Genomic DNA, 21,516 nt, shown 5'->3' with positions numbered 1-21,516 from the left:
ATAGCCCTGCCCCATAGCCCTGCCCCACAGCCCAGCCCCATAGCCCACCCCCATAGCCCTGCCCTCCATAGCCCAGCCCCATAGCCCACCCCCATAGCCCAGCCCCATAGCCCAGCCCCATAACCCAGCCCCATAGCCCTGCCCCATAGCCCTGCCCATAGCCCTGCCCCATAGCCCAGCCCCATAGCCCTGCCCCATAGCCCTGCCCCATAGCCCTGCCCCATAGCCCAGCCCCATAGCCCTGCCCCATAGCCCAGCCCCATAGCCCTGCCCCATAGCCCTGCCCATAGCCCAGCCCCATAGCCCACCCCCATAGCCCAGCCCCATAACCCAGCCCCATAGCCCACCCCCATAGCCCAGCCCCATAGCCCACCCCCATAGCCCAGCCCCATAGCCCACCCCCATAGCCCAGCCACGTAGCCCTGCCCCATAGCCCAGCCCCATAGCCCACCCCCATAGCCCAGCCCCATAGCCCAGCCCCATAGCCCACCCCCATAGCCCAGCCACGTAGCCCTGGCCCCATAGCCCACCCCCATAACCCAGCCCCATAGCCCAGCCCCATAGCCCTGCCCCATAGCCCTGCCCCATAGCCCACCCCCATAGCCCAGCCCCATAGCCCACCCCCATAGCCCTGCCCCATAGCCCAGCCCCATAGCCCACCCCCATAGCCCTGCCCCATAGCCCAGCCCCATAGCCCACCCCCATAGCCCAGCCCCATAACCCAGCCCCATAGCCCACCCCCATAGCCCAGCCCCATAACCCAGCCCCATAGCCCAGCCCCATAGCGCTGCCCCATAGCCCAGCCCCATAGCCCTGCCCCATAGCCCCTGCCCCATAGCGCTGCCCCATAGCGCTGCCCCATAGCCCTGCCCCATAGCGCTGCCCCATAGCGCTGCCCCATAGCCCAGCCCCATAGCGCTGCCCCATAGCCCAGCCCCATAGCCCTGCCCCATAGCCCTGCCCCATAGCCCAGCCCCATAGCCCTGCCCCATAGCCCAGCCCCATAGCCCAGCCCCATAGCCCTGCCCCATAGCCCTGCCCCATAACCCAGCCCCATAGCCCTGCCCCATAACCCAGCCCCATAGCCCTGCCCCATAGCCCAGCCCCATAGCCCTGCCCCATAGCGGGAGCCCCTCACCGTTGTTGTGGCCCTCGCAGAGCAGCTGCAGCAGCCGGAAGAGGTCCTGGGTGAACTCATCATCGGCCATCACCTTCTCCCCTAGGGCGCCCCATAGAGACCGTGGGAGGGGCCCCATAGAGACAATGGGGAGGGGACCCCATAGAGACAATGGGGACCCCATAGAGACAATGGGGAGGGGCCCCATAGAGACAATGGGGACCCATAGAGACAATGGGGAGGGGCCCCATAGAGACAATGGGGACCCATAGAGACAATGGGGACCCCATAGAGACAATGGGGACCCCATACAGACCGTGGGGAGGGACCCCATAGAGACAATGGGGACCCATAGAGACAGTGGGGACCCATAGAGACAATGGGGACCCCATAGAGACAATGGGGAGGGGCCCCATAGAGACAATGGGGAGGGGACCCCATAGAGACAATGGGGACCCCATAGAGTGACATTGGGGACCCCATAGGAGACAATGGGGACCCCATAGGGTGACATTGGGGACCCATAGAGACAGTGGGGAGGGGACACCATAGAGACAATGGGGACCCCATAGGAGACAATGGGGACCCCATAGGGTGACATTGGGGACCCCATAGGGTGCAGGGTGTTAGCTTGGGGGGAGAGGCAGCAGGACCAGGGGGGCACAAGCAGGACCAGGCAATGGGGGGACAGCCAGGGACACCCCATAGACACTGTGGGGCCCCCCTATAGCCCCTATAGCCCCCTAGAGATGCCATAACCCCTGTAGCCCCTATAGGCCCCATAGCCCCTATAGCCCCCTATAGCCCCTATCCCCCTATAGCCCCCATAGTCCCTATAGCCCCTATAGCCCCTATACCGCCCATATCCCCCTATAAACCCTGTAGCCCCTATAGCCCCCACAGCCCCCATAGCCCCCATAGTCCCTATACCCCCCATATCCCCCTATAGCCCCTATAGCCCCTACAGCCCCTATAGCCCCCATATCCCCCTATAGCCCCTACAGCCCCATAGCCCCCATAGCCCCCATATCCCCCATACCCCCATACGCCCATACCCCCCATAGCCCCTATAGCCCTCATAGTCCCTATAGCCCCTATACCCCCCATATCCCCCTATAGCCCCTATAGCCCCTACAGCCCCTATAGACCCCATATCCCCCTATAGCCCCTACAGCCCCCATAGCCCCCTATAGCCCCCATAGCCCCCATACGCCCATACCCCCCATAGCCCCTATAGCCCCCATAGCCCCCATAGCCCCCATACCCCCCATAGCCCCCTATACCCCCCATTGCCCCCATAGCCCCCCATAGCCCCTATACTCCCATAGCCCCCATACTCCCCATACTCCCTATATCCCCTATACCCCCCATAGCCCCATACCCCCATAGCCCCCCATAGCCCCATACCCCCCATAGCCCCCTATATCCCCCCATAGCCCCATACCCCCCATAGCCCCATAGCCCCCTATATCCCCCCATACCCCATAGCCCCATAGCCCCATACCCCCCATAGCCCCCTATATCCCCCCATAGCCCCCCATAGCCCCATAGCCCCATAGCCCCATAGCCCCCTATACCCCCCATAGCCCCATAGCCCCCCATAGCCCCATAGCCCCATAGCCCCATAGCCCCCTATACCCCCCATAGCCCCCTATACCCCCCATAGCCCCATAGCCCCATAGCCCCATAGCCCAGGGATGGTATTTACCATTGTCTCTGCTGACTGCACCAGGAGCCAGGGTGGGAAGAGAAGGGAGAGAGGAGGTGAGCGGGGGGGATCAGTGGGGCTGGGGGGGATCAATGGGGTGGGGGGGATCAGGAGGGTGGGGGGGATCAGTGGGGCGGGGGGGGATCAGTGGGGTTTGGGGGGATCAGTGGGGTTTGGGGGGATCAATGGGGTGGGGGGGGATCAGTGGGGCTGGGGGGGATCAGTGGGGTGGGGGGGATCAGTGGGGCTGGGGGGATCAATGGGGTGGGGGGATCAGTGGGGTGGGGGGGGATCAATGGGGTGGGGGGGGATCAGTGAGGTGGGGGGGGATCAGTGGGGTGGGGGGGGGATCAATGGGGTGGGGGGGGATCAGTGGGGCTGGGGGGATCAATGGGGTGGGGGGGATCAGTGGGGTGGGGGGGGATCAATGGGGTGGGGGGGGATCAGTGAGGTGGGGGGGATCAGTGGGGGTGGGGGGGGATCAATGGGGTGGGGGGGGATCAGTGGGGTTGGGGGGGATCAATGGGGTGGGGGGGGATCAGTGGGGTTGGGGGGGATCAATGGGGTGGGGGGGATCAGTGGGGTTGGGGGGGGATCAATGGGGTTGGGGGGATCAATGGGGTGGGGGGGGATCAGTGGGGTTGGGGGGGATCAGTGGGGTTGGGGGGGATCAATGGGGTGGGGGGGATCAGTGGGGCTGGGGGGGATCAGTGGGGCTGGGGGGGATCAGTGGGGTTGGGGGGGATCAATGGGGTGGGGGGGATCAGTGGGGTGGGGGGGATCAATGGGGTGGGGGGGATCAGTGGGGCTGGGGTCATTCACAGCAGGGGTGGGGGGGATCAGTGGGGCTGGGGGGGATCAGTGGGGCTGGGGGGGATCAATGGGGTGGGGGGGATCAATGGGGTGGGGTTCAATGGGGTTGAGGGGGATCAATGGGGTGGGGGGGATCAGTGGGGTGGGGATCAATGGGGCTGGGGGGGATCAGTGGGGCTGGGGGGGATCAATGGGATGGAGGGGGATCAGTGGGGCTGGGGTCATTCACAGCAGGGGTGGGTTGGGGGGCAGCAGCGTAGCGATGGGGACCCCCAGTTCCACCCCTTGGCCCCCTGGGTCCCATAGGGAGCTGTGGGTGTGGGGGTCTCATGGGTGCTATGGGTGCTGTGGGTGCTGTGGGTGCTGTGGGTGCTATGGGTGCTGTGTGTTCTATGGGTGCTGTGTGTTCTATGGGTGCTATGGGTGCTGTGGGTGCTATGGGTGCTATGGGTGCTATGGGTGCTGTGTGTTCTATGGGTGCTATGGGTGATGTGTGTTCTATGGGTGCTGTGGGTGCTATGGGTGCTGTGTGTTCTATGGGTGCTATGGGTGCTATGGGTGCTGTGTGTTCTATGGGTGCTGTGGGTGCTGTGTGTTCCTATGGGTGCTATGGGTGCTGTGTGTTCTATGGGTGCTATGGGTGCTATGGGTGCTATGGGTGCTATGGGTGCTGTGTGTTCTATGGGTGCTATGGATGCTATGGGTGCTGTGTGTTCTATGGGTGCTATGGGTGCTATGGGTGCTTGTGTGTTCTATGGGTGCTATGGGTGCTATGGGTGCTATGGGTGCTGTGTGTTCTATGGGTGCTATGGGTGCTATGGGTGCTATGGGTGCTATGGGTGCTATGGGTGCTATGGGTGCTATGGGTGCTATGGGTGCTGTGTGTTCTATGGGTGCTGTGTGTTCTATGGGTGCTATGGGTGCTGTGGGTGCTGTGGGTGCTATGGGTGCTATGGGTGCTGTGTGTTCTATGGGTGCTATGGGTGCTATGGGTGCTATGGGTGCTATGGGTGCTGTGTGTTCTATGGGTGCTGTGGGTGCTGTGGGTGCTGTGGGTGCCACTCACTGGTGCCGTCCTCAGACACCATGCCCAGCCCCATGGCCTTGTTCTGCCGCTCGAAGGCGTTGAGATCCAGGACGCTGGGGGGAGGGGGCAGGATGGGACCCAACCCCCCCCCCCATTGACCCCCAACCCCCCCCATTGACCCCAACCCCACCCATTGACCCCCAACCCCCACCCATGGACCCCAACCCCCCCCCATTGACCCCAACCCCCCCATTGACCCCCAACCTCCCCCCCATTGACCCCAACCCCCCCATTGACCCCCAACCTCCCCCCCATTGACCCCAACCCCCACCCATTGACCCCCAACCCCCACCCATTGACCCCCAACCCCCCATTGACCCCCCCATTGACCCCCAACCCCCCCCATTGACCCCAACCCCCCCCATTGACCCCCAACCCCCCCCCATTGACCCCCCCCATGGACCCCAAACCCATCCCAACCCCCCCCCCCCGTTCCCATGGGTCCCCCCCATTGCCATGGGGTCGGTGGCGTCGCTATGGGGCAGCCCCACCTGCAGGTCTGCATCAGGGCCTGGAGGCTCTGGAAGAAGCCGACCTCGCGCTTCTCCTTCAGGTAATCCAGCATTTTCTGTGGGGCACGCGTGGAACACGTGAGGAACATGCATGGAACATACATGGAACATACATGGAACACGTGAAGAACATGTGAGGAACATGCATGGAACGTACATGGAACATACATGGAACACGTGAAGAACACGTGAGGAACATGCATGGAACGTACATGGAACATACATGGAACATACATGGAACACATGAAGAACACGTGAGGAACATGCATGGAACGTACATGGAACATACATGGAACATACCATGGAACACGTGAAGAACACGTGAGGAACATGCATGGAACACATGAGGAACAGGCATGGAACACGTGAGGAACACATGAGGAACACACATGGAACATACATGGAACATACATGGAACATGTGAGGAACATACATGGAACGTAACATGGAACGTACGTGGAACGATACGTGGAAGAAAAACACAGTACATGGAACGTACATGGAACATACATGGAACGTACATGGAATGTACATGGAATGTACATGGAACGTGTGAGGAACATACATGGAACATACATGAACACACACGGCACAAGTATGAACACCCATGGTGCACACATGAACACGTATGAACACCCATGAACACCCCTGAACACCCCTGAACGCCCATGAACATGTATGAACACATATGAACACGTATGAACACCCATGGCACACACATGGCACACGTATGAACACCCATGGCACACCCATGGCACACGTATGAACACGTATGAACACCCATGGCACACCCATGGCACACGTATGAACACCCATGGCACACCCATGGCACACGTATGAACACGTATGAACACCCATGGCACACCCATGGCACACGTATGAACACCCATGGCACACCCATGGCACACGTATGAACACGTATGAACACCCATGAACACCCCGGTACCTGCTGCACGTCCGCGTTGCCCCCGTTGAGGATGGAGATCCCAGCTTGAGCGTGGAGGAAACCATGGCCCCGCGCTCGCCTGTGGGGCACGGCCCCATAGTGACCCCAGCCCATGGTGACCCCAATCCCATAATAACCACAACCCATAGTGACCCCATCCCATAATAACCACAACCCATGGTGACCCCATCCCATAATAACCCCAGCCCATGGTGACCCCATCCCATAATAACCACAACCCATAGTGACCCCATCCCATAATAACCACAACCCATGGTGACCCCATCCCATAATAACCCCAGCCCATGGTGACCCCATCCCATAATAACCCCAGCCCCATGGTGACCCCATCCCATAATAACCCCAACCCATGGTGACCCCATCCCATAATAACCACAACCATGGTGACCCCATCCCATAATAACCCCAACCCATGGTGACCCCCATCCCATAATAACCCCAACCCATGGTGACCCCAGCCCATAATAACCCCAACCCATGGTGACCCCATCCCATAATAACCACAACCCATGGTGACCCCATCCCATAATAACCACAACCCATGGTGACCCCATCCCATAATAACCACAACCCATGGTGACCCCATCCCATAATAACCCCAACCCATGGTGACCCCATCCCATAATAACCACAACCCATGGTGACCCCATCCCATAATAACCCCAGCCCATGGTGACCCCATCCCATAATAACCCCAGCCCATGGTGACCCCAGCCCATAATAACCACAACCCATGGTGACCCCATCCCATAATAACCCCAGCCCATGGTGACCCCATCCCATAATAACCCCAGCCCATGGTGACCCCATCCCATAATAACCCCAGCCCATGGTGACCCCATCCCATAATAACCACAACCCATGGTGACCCCATCCCATAATAACCACAGCCCATGGTGACCCCATCCCATAATAACCCCAGCCCATGGTGACCCCATCCCATAATAACCCCAGCCCATGGTGACCCCATCCCATAATAACCACAACCCATGGTGACCCCAGCCCATAATAACCACAACCCATGGTGACCCCATCCCATAATAAACCACAGCCCATGGTGACCCCATCCCATAATAACCACAACCCATGGTGACCCCATCCCATAATAACCACAGCCCATGGTGACCCCATCCCATAATAACCACAGCCCATGGTGACCCCATCCCATAATAACCACAACCCATGGTGACCCCATCCCATAATAACCCCAACCCATGGTGACCCCATCCCATAATAACCCCAGCCATGGTGACCCCATCCCATAATAACAAAACCCATGGTGACCCCATCCCATAATAACCACAACCCATGGTGACCCCATCCCATAATAACCCCAGCCCATGGTGACCCCATCCCATAATAACCCCAGCCCATGGTGACCCCATCCCATAATAACCACAACCCATGGTGACCCCATCCCATAATAACCACAACCCATGGTGACCCCAGCCCATAATAACCCCAGCCCATGGTGACCCCAGCCCATCCACCCCCATAGACCCCATAGACCCCACACACCCCAGCCCCACACACCCCATAGACCCACAGCCCCCCACCCCAGCCCCATAGACCCCACAAACCCCCCACACCCCATAGGCCCCATAGACCCCACCCCAGCCCCATAGAGCCCATAGGCCCCACAGACCCCACCCCAGCCCATAGACTCCACACACCCCACACCCCCCACACCCCATGGGCCCCACAGCCCCCACCCCAGCCCCATAGAGCCCATAGGCCCCACAGACCCCACCCCAGCCCCCATAGACCCCACACCCAACAGGCCCCATAGGCCCCACAGAGCCCACCCCAGCCCCATAGAGCCCCCATGGGCCCCACAGAGCCCAGCCCCACAGAGCCCCCATAGACCCCACAGACCCCACAGAGCCCAGCCCCACAGAGCCCAGCCCCACAGAGCCCAGCCCCATAGAGCCCAGCCCAGCCCCATTAGAGCCCCCACAGGCCCCATAGACCCCACAGAGCCCAGACCCACAGAGCCCAGCCCCATAGAGCCCAGCCCCACAGAGCCCAGCCCCATAGAGCCCCGCCCCACAGATCCCCGCCCCACGGCCCCACCCTTGCAGGCGCTGATCATTTGCAGAACCATCTCTGCCGCCCCCCGCGTGTGCAGCCGCGCCTGCTGGTACCGCAGCTTCTGCTTCTCCATCTCCTTCTCCTGGGGGCGGGGGCAGGGGGATGGGGGGAGCTGTGGGGCTGGGGGGCGGGGAGCAGTGGGGCAGCAGGGGGCAGTGGGGCTGGGGGGGCTGGGAGGGGTCAGTGGGGCTGGGGGGCTGGGGGGCGGGGGGCTGTGGGGCTGGGGGGGTCAGTGGGGCAGTGGGGCTGGGGGAGCAGTGGGGCAGCAGGGGGCAGTGGGGCTTGGGGCTGGGGGGCTGGGGGGGGTGGGGGCGGGGGGCAGTGGGGCGGGGAGGGGTCAGTGGGGCTCGGGGGGGTGGGGGGTGGGGGGGGCTGTGGGGCTTGGGGAGCAGTGGGGCTGGGAGGGGTCAGTGGGGCAGTGGGGCTGGGGGGGGCTGTGGGGCTGGGAGGGGCTGGGAGGGGGTCAGTGGGGCTGGGGGTCAGTGGGGCTGGGGGGGCAGTGGGGCTGGGGGGTGGGGGGGGCTGGGGGAGCAGTGGGGCAGCAGGGGGCAGTGGGGCTGGGGGGTGGGAGGGGTCAGTGGGGCTGGGGGAGCAGTGGGGCTGGAGGGGGGCAGTGGGGCTGGGGGGGCAGTGGGGCTGGGGGCAGGGGGGCAGTGGGGCTATGGGTCAGTGGGGCTGGAGGGGGGCAGTGGGGCTGGGAGGGGTCAGTGGGGCTGGGGGGGCTGTGGGGCTGGGGGCAGTAGGGTGGGAGGGGCTGTGGGGCTGGATGGGGTCAGCGGGGCAGGGGGGTCAATGGGGCGGAGAGGGGTCAGTGGGGCTGGGGGGGCTGTGGGGCTGGGGGCAGTAGGGTGGGGAGGGGCTGTGGGGCTGGAGGGGGTCAGTGGGGCAGGGGGGTCAATGGGGCGGAGAGGGGTCAGTGGGGCTGGGGGCAGTGGGGCTACGGGTCAGTGGGGCGGGGGGCTGTGGGGCTGAAGGGGGTCAGTGGGGCTGTGGGGCTGGAGGGGGGCAGTGGGGCTATGGGTCAGTGGGGGCTGGGGGTCAGCAGGGCGGGGGGGCTGTGGGGCGGGGCGGGGCAGTGGGGCTGGGGGAGCAGTGGGGCAGTGGGGGCAGTGGGGTGGGGGGCTGTGGGGCTGGAGGGGTCAGTGGGGCCAGGGGGGATCAGTGGGGCCAGGGGGGATCAGTGGGGCCAGGCGGGGATCAGTGGGTCTATATGGGCTCCTATGAGCTCATAGGGTCCATATGGAGTCATTGAGCCCGCACAGCCCCCATGGGCTCACTGGGTGCCCCATAGGCCCCATAAGTGCCCTATAGGCCCCATGGGTGCCCCATAGGCCCCATAAGTGCCCCATAGGTCCCATGGGCTCCCTGGGTGCCCCATAGGCCCCATAAGTGCCCATAGGCTCCCTGGGTGCCCCATAGGCACCATGGGTGCCCATAGGCCCCATAAGTGCCCCATAGGCCCCATAAGTGCCCACCTCAAAGGAATCCTCCTCTTCTTCCTCCCCCTTCTCCTCCTCCTCTTCCTCCTCCTCCTCCTCAATGTGGCAGCTCTGGGGGGGGGGGGGGGCCAAGGCCTCAGCACCCCATAGCGGGGGGGGGGGGGGGGCACCAGGGCCCTGCCCCACACTTGTGGGGCTGGAGGTGGGGGGGGATCCATGGGGCGCTATGGGGCAGGCCCCACCTTGGCCATGATGCCGGCGTAGGCCATGTACAAGTGGTCGCTCTCCAGTTTGCTGCAGGCAATGGGGGGGGGACCCCACATCCACCATGGGGGGGGCAGATGGGGGGCACCCCTCGGAGCACCCCATTGAGCCCCCATCCCCATTGCCCCCCACTGCCCCCCATTGCCCCATTACCCCACTGCCCCCCATTGCCCCATAGCCCCCATTGCCCCACTGCCCCCCATTGCCCCACTGCCCCCCATTGCCCCATAGCCCCCCATTGCCCCACTGCCCCCCATTGCCCCATAGCCCCCCATTGCCCCATTGCCCCCCATTGCCCCATAGCCCCCCATTGCCCCACTGCCCCCCATTGCCCCATAGCCCCCCATTGCCCCATTGCCCCCCATTGCCCCATTTCCCCCCATTGCCCCCATTACCCCATTACCCCATTGCCCCATTGCCCCCATTGCCCCCCATTACCCCATTACCCCATTGCCCCATTTCCCCCTATTGCCCCCCATTACCCCATTACCCCATTGCCCCATTGCCCCCATTGCCCCCCATTACCCCATTACCCCATTGCCCCACTGCCCCCCACTGCCCCCCATTGCCCCCCATTGCCCCACTGCCCCCCATTGCCCCCATTGCCCCCCATTGCCCCACTGCCCCCCATTGCCCCCATTGCCCCCCATTGCCCCACTGCCCCCCATTGCCCCCCATTGCCCCATTGCCCCCCATTGCCCCCCACCTGCCCTCGGTCAGGGCCGTGCGGCTGAAGTGCAGCACGAGCTGGTGCAGTGGGTCCGGCTTCTTCTCCTCCTCCTCCTCCTCCTCCTCCTCCTCCTGCCCCGAGCGCTGCGACCCCAAAGCAGGGGCTCACAATGGGGTCACAATGGGGCTCGCAATGGGGCACGCAATGGGGGTCACAATGGGCACAGCAATGGGGCACGCAATGGGGCACAGCAATGGGGCACGCAATGGGGCACAGCAATGGGGCACGCAATGGGGCACAGCAATGGGGCACGCAATGGGGCACGCAATGGGGCACGCAATGGGGCTCGCAATGGGGCACGCAATGGGGGTCACAATGGGGCTCGCAATGGGGCACGCAATGGGGGTCACAATGGAGCACGCAATGGGGCACGCAATGGGGGTCACAATGGGGCACGCAATGGGGCACGCAATGGGGCACGCAATGGGGGTCACAATGGGGCACGCAATGGGGCTCGCAATGGGGCTCGCAATGGGGCACGCAATGGGGTCACAATGGGGTCACAATGGGGCTCACAATGGGGTCACAATGGGGCTCACAATGGGGCACGCAATGGGGCACACAATGGGGCTCGCAATGGGGCACGCAATGGGGCACGCAATGGGGCACACAATGGGGCACGCAATGGGGCTCGCAATGGGGCTCGCAATGGGGCACGCAATGGGGCACACAATGGGGCTCGCAATGGGGCTCGCAATGGGGCACACAATGGGGCTCGCAATGGGGGTCACAATGGGCTCGCAATGGGGCACGCAATGGGGGTCACAATGGGGCTCGCAATGGGGCTCGCAATGGGGCTCACAATGGGGCTCACAATGGGGCACGCAATGGGGCTCGCAATGGGGCACGCAATGGGGGTCACAATGGGGCTCGCAATGGGGGTCACAATGGGGGTCACAATGGGGCTCGCATGGGGTCACAATGGGGGTCACAATGGGGCTCGCAATGGGGGTCACAATGGGGGTCACAATGGGGGTCACAATGGGGCACGCAATGGGGCTCGCAATGGGCTCGCAATGGGGCACGCAATGGGGCACGCAATGGGGCACACAATGGGGTCACAATGGGGTCACAATGGGGCACGCAATGGGGCACGCAATGGGGGTCACAATGGGGCACGCAATGGGGGTCACAATGGGGGTCACAATGGGGCACGCAATGGGGGTCACAATGGGGCTCACAATGGGGTCACAATGGGGCTCACAATGGGGCTCGCAATGGGGCACGCAATGGGGCACAGCAATGGGGCACGCAATGGGGGTCACAATGGGGCACACAATGGGGCACGCAATGGGGCACGCAATGGGGGTCACAATGGGGCACGCAATGGGGCACGCAATGGGGGTCACAATGGGGCACGCAATGGGGCACGCAATGGGGCACGCAATGGGGCACGCAATGGGGCTCGCAATGGGGCACACAATGGGGCACGCAATGGGGGTCACAATGGGGCACGCAATGGGGCACGCAATGGGGGTCACAATGGGGCTCACAAAGGGGCACGCAATGGGGCACGCAATGGGGGTCACAATGGGGCTCACAAAGGGGCACGCAATGGGGCACGCAATGGGGGTCACAATGGGGCACGCAATGGGGGTCACAATGGGGCTCGCAATGGGGCACGCAATGGGGGTCACAATGGGGGTCACAATGGGGCACGCAATGGGGGTCACAATGGGGCACGCAATGGGGCACGCAATGGGGGTCACAATGGGGCACGCAATGGGGCACGCAATGGGGCACGCAATGGGGCTCGCAATGGGGCACAGCAATGGGGCACGCAATGGGGCTCGCAATGGGGGTCACAATGGGGCACGCAATGGGGCTCGCAATGGGGCACGCAATGGGGCTCGCAATGGGGCACGCAATGGGGCTCGCAATGGGGCTCACAATGGGGCACGCAATGGGGCACGCAATGGGGCTCGCAATGGGGCACGCAATGGGGCTCGCAATGGGGCACGCAATGGGGCTCGCAATGGGGCTCACAATGGGGCACGCAATGGGGCACGCAATGGGGCTCGCAATGGGGCACGCAATGGGGCACGCAATGGGGGTCACAATGGGGCACGCAATGGGGCACGCAATGGGGCTCACAATGGGGCACGCAATGGGGGCTCGCAATGGGGGTCACAATGGGGCACGCAATGGGGGTCACAATGGGGCACGCAATGGGGCAGGCAATGGGCACGCAATGGGGGTCACAATGGGGCTGATATGGGGCAGCGCTATGGGGCCGATGGGGGGCAGCGCTATGGGGCTGGTGTGGGTCAGCGCTATGGGGCCGCTGTGGGGCAGCGCTATGGGGTGATCTGGGACAGCACTATGGGGGTGCTGTGGGGCAACGCTATGTGACCGCTGTGGGTCAGTGCTGTGGGGTGCTGTGGGTCAGCGCTATGGGGCTCTGTGGGGCGCTGTGGGTCAGCGCTATGGGTCAGCGCTATGGGTCAGCGCTATGGGGCGCTATGGGGTGCTGTGGGTCAGCGCTATGGGTCAGCGCTATGGGGCGCTGTGGGTCAGCGCTATGGGTCAGCGCTATGGGGCGCTATGGGGCGCTGTGGGTCAGTGCTATGGGTCAGCGCTATGGGGCGCTATGGGGCGCTGTGGGTCAGCGCTATGGGTCAGCGCTATGGGTCAGCGCTATGGGGCGCTATGGGGCGCTGTGGGTCAGTGCTATGGGTCAGCGCTATGGGGCGCTGTGGGTCAGTGCTATGGGTCAGCACTATGGGGCGCTATGGGGCGCTATGGGGCGCTATGGGGCGCTGTGGGTCAGTGCTATGGGTCAGCGCTATGGGGCGCTATGGGTCGCTATGGGTCGCTATGGGGTGCTGTGGGTCAGCGCTATGGGTCAGCGCTATGGGGTGCTATGGGGCGCTATGGGGCGCTGTGGGTCAGCGCTATGGGTCAGCGCTATGGGGTGCTATGGGGCGCTATGGGGCGCTGTGGGTCAGCGCTATGGGTCAGCGCTATGGGGTGCTATGGGGCGCTATGGGGCGCTGTGGGTCAGTGCTATGGGTCAGTGCTATGGGGCGCTATGGGGCGCTATGGGTCAGCGCTATGGGGCGCTATGGGTCAGCGCTATGGGTCAGCACTATGGGTCAGTGCTATGGGGCGCTATGGGGCGCTGTGGGTCAGCGCTATGGGTCAGCACTATGGGTCAGCGCTATGGGGCGCTATGGGGCGCTATGGGGCGCTGTGGGTCAGTGCTATGGGTCAGCGCTATGGGGCGCTATGGGGCGCTGTGGGTCAGTGCTATGGGGCGCTATGGGGCGCTGTGGGTCAGCGCTATGGGTCAGCACTATGGGGCGCTATGGGGCGCTGTGGGTCAGTGCTATGGGGCGCTATGGGTCAGCGCTATGGGTCAGCACTATGGGTCAGCGCTATGGGGCGCTATGGGGCGCTATGGGGCGCTGCTCACGGCCAGGTCGTCGATCATGCGGTCCTCGAAGGGGTGCTCCTGCGGCTGCAGCCACTGCGCTCTGTAGGCCTCCAGGAAGAGGTTGCAGGCGCGGTGCCTGCGGGACCGGAGCCTCCCAGTTCAAACCCGTTCAAACCCAGCTCATCCCATTGGCCCCCATTGGCTCCCATTGGCTCCCAGTCCCCCCCGCTGGCTCCCATTGGCCCCCATTGGCTCCCATTGTCTCCCATTGGCTCCCAGTCCCCCCGCTGGCTCCCATTGGCCCCCGTTGGCCCCCGTTGTCTCCCATTGGCTCCCGTTGTCTCCCATTGGCCCCCGTTGGCCCCCGCTGCCTCCCCTTGGCCCCCGTTGTCTCCCATTGGCTCCCGTTGGATCCCATTGGCTCCCAGTCCCCCCCGCTGGCTCCCGCTGCCTCCCATTGGCCCCCGTTGGCCCCCGTTGTCTCCCGTTGGCTCCCGTTGTCTCCCATTGGCCCCCATTGGCCCCCGCTGCCTCCCCTTGGCCCCCGTTGTCTCCCATTGGCTCCCGTTGTCTCCCATTGGCCCCCGTTGGCCCCCGCTGCCTCCCATTGGCCCCCGTTGGCTCCCATTGGCCCCCATTGGCTCCCGTTGTCTCCCATTGGCTCCCGTTGGATCCCATTGGCTCCCAGTCCCCCCCGCTGGCTCCCATTGGCTCCCGGCGGCGCGCACCTGGGCAGGTTGTAGAGCGGGGCCATGCGGAAGCAGGCGACCACGGCGCGGCGCCGCTGCTTGGAGAGGAGCTTGTGCCACACGGCCCTCTTGGAGCGGAAGGCGTGCTCCGTCTGCCGGCAACCAATGGGCACCCTCAGCACCCAATGGGCACCCTCAGCACCCAATGGGCACCCTCAGCACCCAATGGGCACCCAATGGGGACCCTCAGCACCCAATGGGGACCCTCGGCACCCAATGGGGACCCTCAGCACCCAATGGGGACCCTCAGCACCCAATGGGCACCCTCAGCACCCAGTGGGCACCCTCAGCACCCAATGGGGACCCTCAGCACCCAATGGGCACCCTCAGCACCCAGTGGGCACCCTCAGCACCCAATGGGGACCCTCAGCACCCAACGGCACCCAATGGGCACCCTCAGCACCCAACGGCACCCAATGGGGACCCTCAGCACCCAACGGCACCCAATGGGGACCCTCGGCACCCAATGGGGACCCTCAGCACACAACAGCACCCAACGGCACCCAGCGGTACCCAATGGCACCCAACGACACCCAATGACACCCAACGGCACCCAATGGCACTCAATGACACCCAACTGCACTCAATGACACCCAATGGCACCCAGTGGCACCAATGGCACTCAATGGCACCCAATGACACCCCGTGGCACCAATGGCACTCAATGGCACCCAATGGCACTCAATGACACCCAATGGCACTCAATGACACCCAATGGCACCCAATGACCCAATGGCACCCAATGGCACTCAATGACACTCAACTGCACTCAATGGCACCCAATGGCACCAACGGCACCCAATGGCACCCAATGGCACTCGACGACACCCAACGGCACCCAACGACACCCAACAGCAAGCAACGGCACCCAATGGCACTCAACGACACCCAACGGCACCCAACGACACCCAACGGCACCCAATGGGCGCAGACCTGCTCGAGGTGGTAGAGCACGGCCACCACCTCCTGCACCCTGCGCATGATCCCAATGGGGACCCCATGACCCAACAGCACTCAATGACACCAATGACACCCAATGGCACCCAACGACACCCAACGGCACTCAATGGCACCCAACGGCACCAATGGCACCCAACGGCACCCAATGGCACCAATGGCACCCAATGGCACCCAACTGCACCCAATGGCACTCAATGGCACCCAATGGCACCCAATGGCACCCAATAACACCCAACTGCACTCAATGGCACCCAATGGCACCCAACGGCACCCAACGGCACCCAACGGCACTCAACGACACCCAACAGCACCCAACAGCACCCAATGGTACCCAATGACACCCAGTGGCACCAATGGCACCCAATGGCACCCAACGGTACCCAATGGCACCCAACAGCACTCAACGACACCCAAAGGCACCCAATGGTACCCAATGACACCCAGTGGCACCAATGGCACCCAATGGCACTCAATGGCACCAATGGCACCCAATGGCACCCAATGGCACCAATGGCACCCAATGGTACCCAATGGCACTCAATGGCACTCAATGACACCCAACGACACCCAACGACACCCAATGGCACCCAATGACACCCAATGGCACCCAATGGCACCCAATGTTACCCAATGACACCCAATGGCACCCAATGACACCCAATGGCACCCAATGACACCCAATGGCACCCAATGACACCCAACGGCACCCAATGGCACCCAATGGGCGCAGACCTGCTCGAGGTGGTAGAGCACGGCCACCACCTCCTGCACCCTGCGCACGATCTCAATGGGGACCCCATGACCCAACAGCACTCAATGACACCAGTGACACCCAATGGCACCCAACGACACCCAACGGCACTCAATGACACCAATGGCACCCAATGGCACCCAACGACACCCAATGGCACCCAACGACACCCAACGGCACCCAATGGCACCCAATGACACCCAACGACACCCAATGGCACCCAATGGCACCCAATGGCACTCAATGGCACCAATGGCACCCAATGGCACCCAATGGCACCAATGGCACCCAATGGTACCCAATGGCACTCAATGGCACTCAATGACACCCAACGACACCCAACGACACCCAATGGCACCCAATGACACCCAATGGCACCCAATGGCACCCAATGACACCCAACGACACCCAACGGCACCCAATGGCACCCAATGGCACTCAATGGCACCAATGGCACCCAATGGCACCCAATGGCACCAATGGCACCCAATGGTACCCAATGGCACTCAATGGCACTCAATGACACCCAACGACACCCAACGACACCCAATGGCACCCAATGACACCCAATGGCACCCAATGGCACCCAATGTTACCCAATGACACCCAATGGCACCCAATGACACCCAATGGCACCCAATGGCACCCAATGGCACCCAATGACACCCAATGGCACCCAATGGCACCCAAAGGCACCCAACGACACCCAATGGCACCCAATGGGCGCAGACCTGCTCGAGGTGGTAGAGCACGGCCGCCACCTCCTGCACCCTGCGCACGATCCCAATGGGGACCCCATGACCCAACAGCACTCAATGACACCCAATGGCACCCAATGGCACCCAATGACACCCAATGGCACCCAATGGCACCCAACGACACCCAACGGCACCCAATGGGCGCAGACCTGCTCGAGGTGGTAGAGCACGGCCGCCACCTCCTGCACCCTGCGCATGATCCCAATGGGGACCCCATGACCCAACAGCACTCAATGACACCAATGACACCCAATGGCACCCAATGTCACTCAATGACACCCAATGGCACCCAATGGCACTCAATGGCGCCCAATGGCACCCAATGGCAACCAACGGCACCCAATGGCACTCAATGACACCCAATGGCACCCAATGACCCAATGGCACCCAAAGGCACTCAATAACACCCAACTGCACTCAATGGCACCCAATGGCACCCAACGGCACCCAACAGCCCTCAACGACAGCCAATGGCACCCAATGGCACCAATGGCACCCAATGGCACCCAATGACACCCAATGACACCCAACGACACCCAATGGTACCCAATGACACCCAATGGCACCCAATGGCACCCAATGACACCCAATGGCACCCAATGTTACCCAATGACACCCAATGGCACCCAATGACACCCAATGGCACCCAATGGCACCCAATGGGCGCAGACCTGCTCGAGGTGGTAGAGCACGGCCGCCACCTCCTGCACCCTGCGCACGACGCGCTCGGGGCTCTCGGCGTCCGCCGCCTTCCCGGCGAGCTCCCGGTACAGATCCAGCTGCCAGCGCAGCGAGGAGCTGTTCTCCACCTGCGACATGGGGGGCAATGGGGGGCAATGGGGGGCAATGGGGACATGGGGGGCAATGGGGGGCAATGGGGCATGGGGGGCATGGGGGACATGGGGGACAATGAGGACATGGGGGGCAATGGGGGGCATGGGGGGCAATGGGGGGCAATGGGGACATGGGGGTCATGGGGGGCATGGGGGGCAATGGGGGCAATGGGGGGAATGGGGGGCAATGGGGGGCAATGGGGGGGCAATGGGGGGCAATGGGGGCAATGGGGGCAATGGGGGGCAATGGGGCATGGGGGGCAATGGGGGGCAATGGGGACATGGGGGGCAATGGGGGGCAATGGGGGCAATGGGAACAAGGGGGGGCAATGGGGGCTACAGGGGGAATGGGGGGCAATGGGGGGCAATGGGGCAAAGGTGGACACGGGGGTCATGGGGGGGCAATGGGGGCAATGAGGCAATGGGGTTAATGGGGGGCAATGGGTCTCAATGGGGTTCAATGGGGTCAATGGTGATCAATGGGGCTCAGAGGGGCTCAATGGGGTTCAATGGGGTTCAATGGGGCTCAGTGGGGCTCAGTGGGTCTCAATGGGTCTCAAAGGGGCTCAATGGGGCTCAATGGGGTCAATGGTGATCAGTGGGGCTCAATGGGGCTCAGTGGGGCTCAGTGGGTCTCAAAGGGGCTCAATGGGGTTCAATGGGGTCAATGGTGATCAGTGGGGCTCAATGGGGTTCAATGGGGCTCAATGGGTCTCAATGGGTCTCAAAGGGGCTCAATGGGGCTCAATGGGGTCAATGGTGATCAGTGGGGCTCAATGGGGTTCAATGGGGCTCAATGGGGCTCAGTGGGGCTCAATGGGGCTCAGTGGGGCTGGAGGGGTCTGACCTTGCTCTGCAGGTGCAGGTTGTTGCTCAGGAACTCCCGCACCTCCTCGTCCGTGTCCTTCTGTGGGGCACAGAGCGGAACCGGCTCAGGAGGGGGCCCTCAAGGGGGTGAAGCCCCATAACTGACCCCCAACCCCATAACTGACCCCAACCCCATAACTGACCCCAACCCCATAACTGACCCCACCCCCATAACTGACCCCCAACCCCATAACTGACCCCACCCCCATAACTGACCCCAACCCCATAACTGACCCCCAACCCCATAACTGACCCCAACCCCATAACTGACCCCCAACCCCATAACTGACCCCAACCCCATAACTGACCCCCAACCCCATAACTGACCCCAACCCCATAACTGACCCCAACCCCATAACTGACCCCCAACCCCATAACTGACCCCAACCCCATAACTGACCCCCAACCCCATAACTGACCCCAACCCCATAACTGACCCCCAACCCCATAACTGACCCCAACCCCATAACTGACCCCCAACCCCATAACTGACCCCAACCCCAAAACTGACCCCAACCCCATAACTGACCCCCAACCCCATAACTGACGCCAACCCCATAACTGACCCCAACCCCATAACTGACCCCAACCCCATAACTGACCCCAACCCCATAACTGACCCCCAACCCCATAACTGACCCCAACCCCATAACTGACCCCCAACCCCATAACTGACCCCAACCCCATAACTGACCCCCAACCCCATAACTGACGCCAACCCCATAACTGACCCCAACCCCATAACTGACCCCCAACCCCATAACTGACCCCAACCCCATAACTGACCCCAACCCCATAACTGACCCCAACCCCATAACTGACCCCCAACCCCATAACTGACCCCAACCCCATAACTGACCCCAACCCCATAACTGACCCCCAACCCCATAACTGACCCCAACCCCATAACTGACCCCCAACCCCATAACTGACCCCCAACCCCATAACTGACCCCCAACACCATAACTGACCCCCAACCCCATCAGCCCCATAGCCCCATAACTGACCCCCAACCCCATCAGCCCCATAGCCCCATAACCCCATCACCCCCATAACCGACCCACAACCCCATCAGCCCCATAGCCCCATAACTGACCCACAACCCCGTCACCCCCATAGCCCCATAACCCCATCACCCCCATAACCGACCCACAACCCCATCAGCCCCATAGCCCCATAACTGACCCACAACCCCGTCACCCCCATAGCCCCATAACCCCATCCCCCCCATAACCGACACATAGCCCCTTCACCAGCATAGCCCCATAACCCCATCACCCCCATAACCACCCCACAACCCCATCACCCCATAACCCTGCTATGGGTCGTCCCCCCTCTCCCATCACCCCATAACCCCCTCTATGAATCCATCCCCCCATAACCCCATCACCCCATAACCCCCCCCATCCCTCCCCACCCCCTCCATGGCTCCCCCATCCCACCCCCCACCAACTCTATGGGTCCCCCCCCATAGGTGCCCCCCTCCCCCCCATGGGTGCCCCCCTCCCCCACCATGGGTGCCCCCCTCCCCCCCATGGGTGCCCCACTCCCCCCCCATAGGTGCCCCCCTCCCCCCCATGGGTGCCCCCCTCCTCCCCCATGGGTGCCCCCCCCCCCCCATGGGTGCTCCCCTCCCCCCCATGGGTGCCCCCCCCCCCATGGGTGCCCCCCTCCCCCCCATAGGTGCTCCCCTCCCCCCCATAGGTGCTCCCCTCCCCCCCCATGGGTGCCCCCCTCCCCCCCCATAGGTGCCCCCCTCCCCCACCATGGGTGCTCCCCTCCCCCCCATGGGTGCCCCCCTCCCCCTCCATAGGTGCCCCCCTCCCCCCCCATGGGTGCTCCCCTCCCCCACCATCGCGTAGCGCCCCTTGGCCATGGCCATGAGCTCCTGGTCCGCGGGGGAGCAGAGGTTGAGGCCGATGGGGAGCAGCTTCTTGAGCGTGGCCACGATGAGCGAGGTGCGCACCGAGTACCGGTCCCCACGCCGGGGGGCGCCCGCGCGGCGCTCAGGGGGGCCCTGGGGGGCAGGACCCAGAGAGAACCATGGGGGACCCATAGCGAGCAATGGGGGACCCATAGAGAGTGATGGAGCAGTGATTGGGACCCATAGAGAGTGATGGAGCAGTGATTGGGACCCATAGAGAGTGATGGGGGACCCATAGAGAGTGATGGGGGACCCATAGAGAGTGATGGAGCAGTGATTGGGACCCATAGAGAGTGATGGAGCAGTGATTGGGACCCATAGAGAGCGATGGAGCAGTGATTGGGACCCATAGAGAGTGATGGAGCAGGGATTGGGACACATAGAGAGTGATGGAGCAGTGATTGGGACCCATAGAGAGTGATGGAGCAGTGATTGGGACCCATAGAGAGCCATGGGGCAGGGATTGGGACCCATAGAGAGCGATGGGGCAGGGATTGGGACCCATAGAGAGCCATGGGGAAGGGATTGGGACCCATAGAGAGCCATGGGGCAGGGATTGGGACCCATAGA

General features: G+C 62.9%; 1 protein-coding gene across 1 annotated transcript in view; it reads right to left on the bottom strand.

Moving 5' to 3' along the window:
• LOC133264142 (ryanodine receptor 1-like) overlaps nucleotides 1–21,516 on the bottom strand; it is a gene marked incomplete at its 3' end in the record, with an annotated part of 46,216 nt that overhangs the window by 8,088 nt on the left and 16,612 nt on the right. The window contains 14 exon segments of the mRNA XM_061444067.1: nucleotides 1,139–1,219; nucleotides 4,705–4,778; nucleotides 5,217–5,293; nucleotides 6,184–6,227; nucleotides 6,230–6,262; nucleotides 8,278–8,377; nucleotides 9,771–9,845; nucleotides 9,977–10,028; nucleotides 10,705–10,811; nucleotides 14,144–14,240; nucleotides 14,833–14,945; nucleotides 17,994–18,131; nucleotides 19,003–19,062; nucleotides 20,875–21,039. Coding sequence (XP_061300051.1) covers nucleotides 1,139–1,219; nucleotides 4,705–4,778; nucleotides 5,217–5,293; nucleotides 6,184–6,227; nucleotides 6,230–6,262; nucleotides 8,278–8,377; nucleotides 9,771–9,845; nucleotides 9,977–10,028; nucleotides 10,705–10,811; nucleotides 14,144–14,240; nucleotides 14,833–14,945; nucleotides 17,994–18,131; nucleotides 19,003–19,062; nucleotides 20,875–21,039 — 1,216 coding nt within the window.

The sequence above is a fragment of the Pezoporus flaviventris genome, unplaced genomic scaffold (assembly GCF_033815535.1).
Source record: "Pezoporus flaviventris isolate CSIRO_AGI_PZ_B2104156 unplaced genomic scaffold, CSIRO_AGI_Pfla_v1 ptg000664l, whole genome shotgun sequence".
Lineage (NCBI taxonomy): Eukaryota > Metazoa > Chordata > Aves > Psittaciformes > Psittacidae > Pezoporus > Pezoporus flaviventris.
Note: the sequence above shows the minus strand (reverse complement) of the source record. Positions and strands in the feature narration are given on the sequence as shown.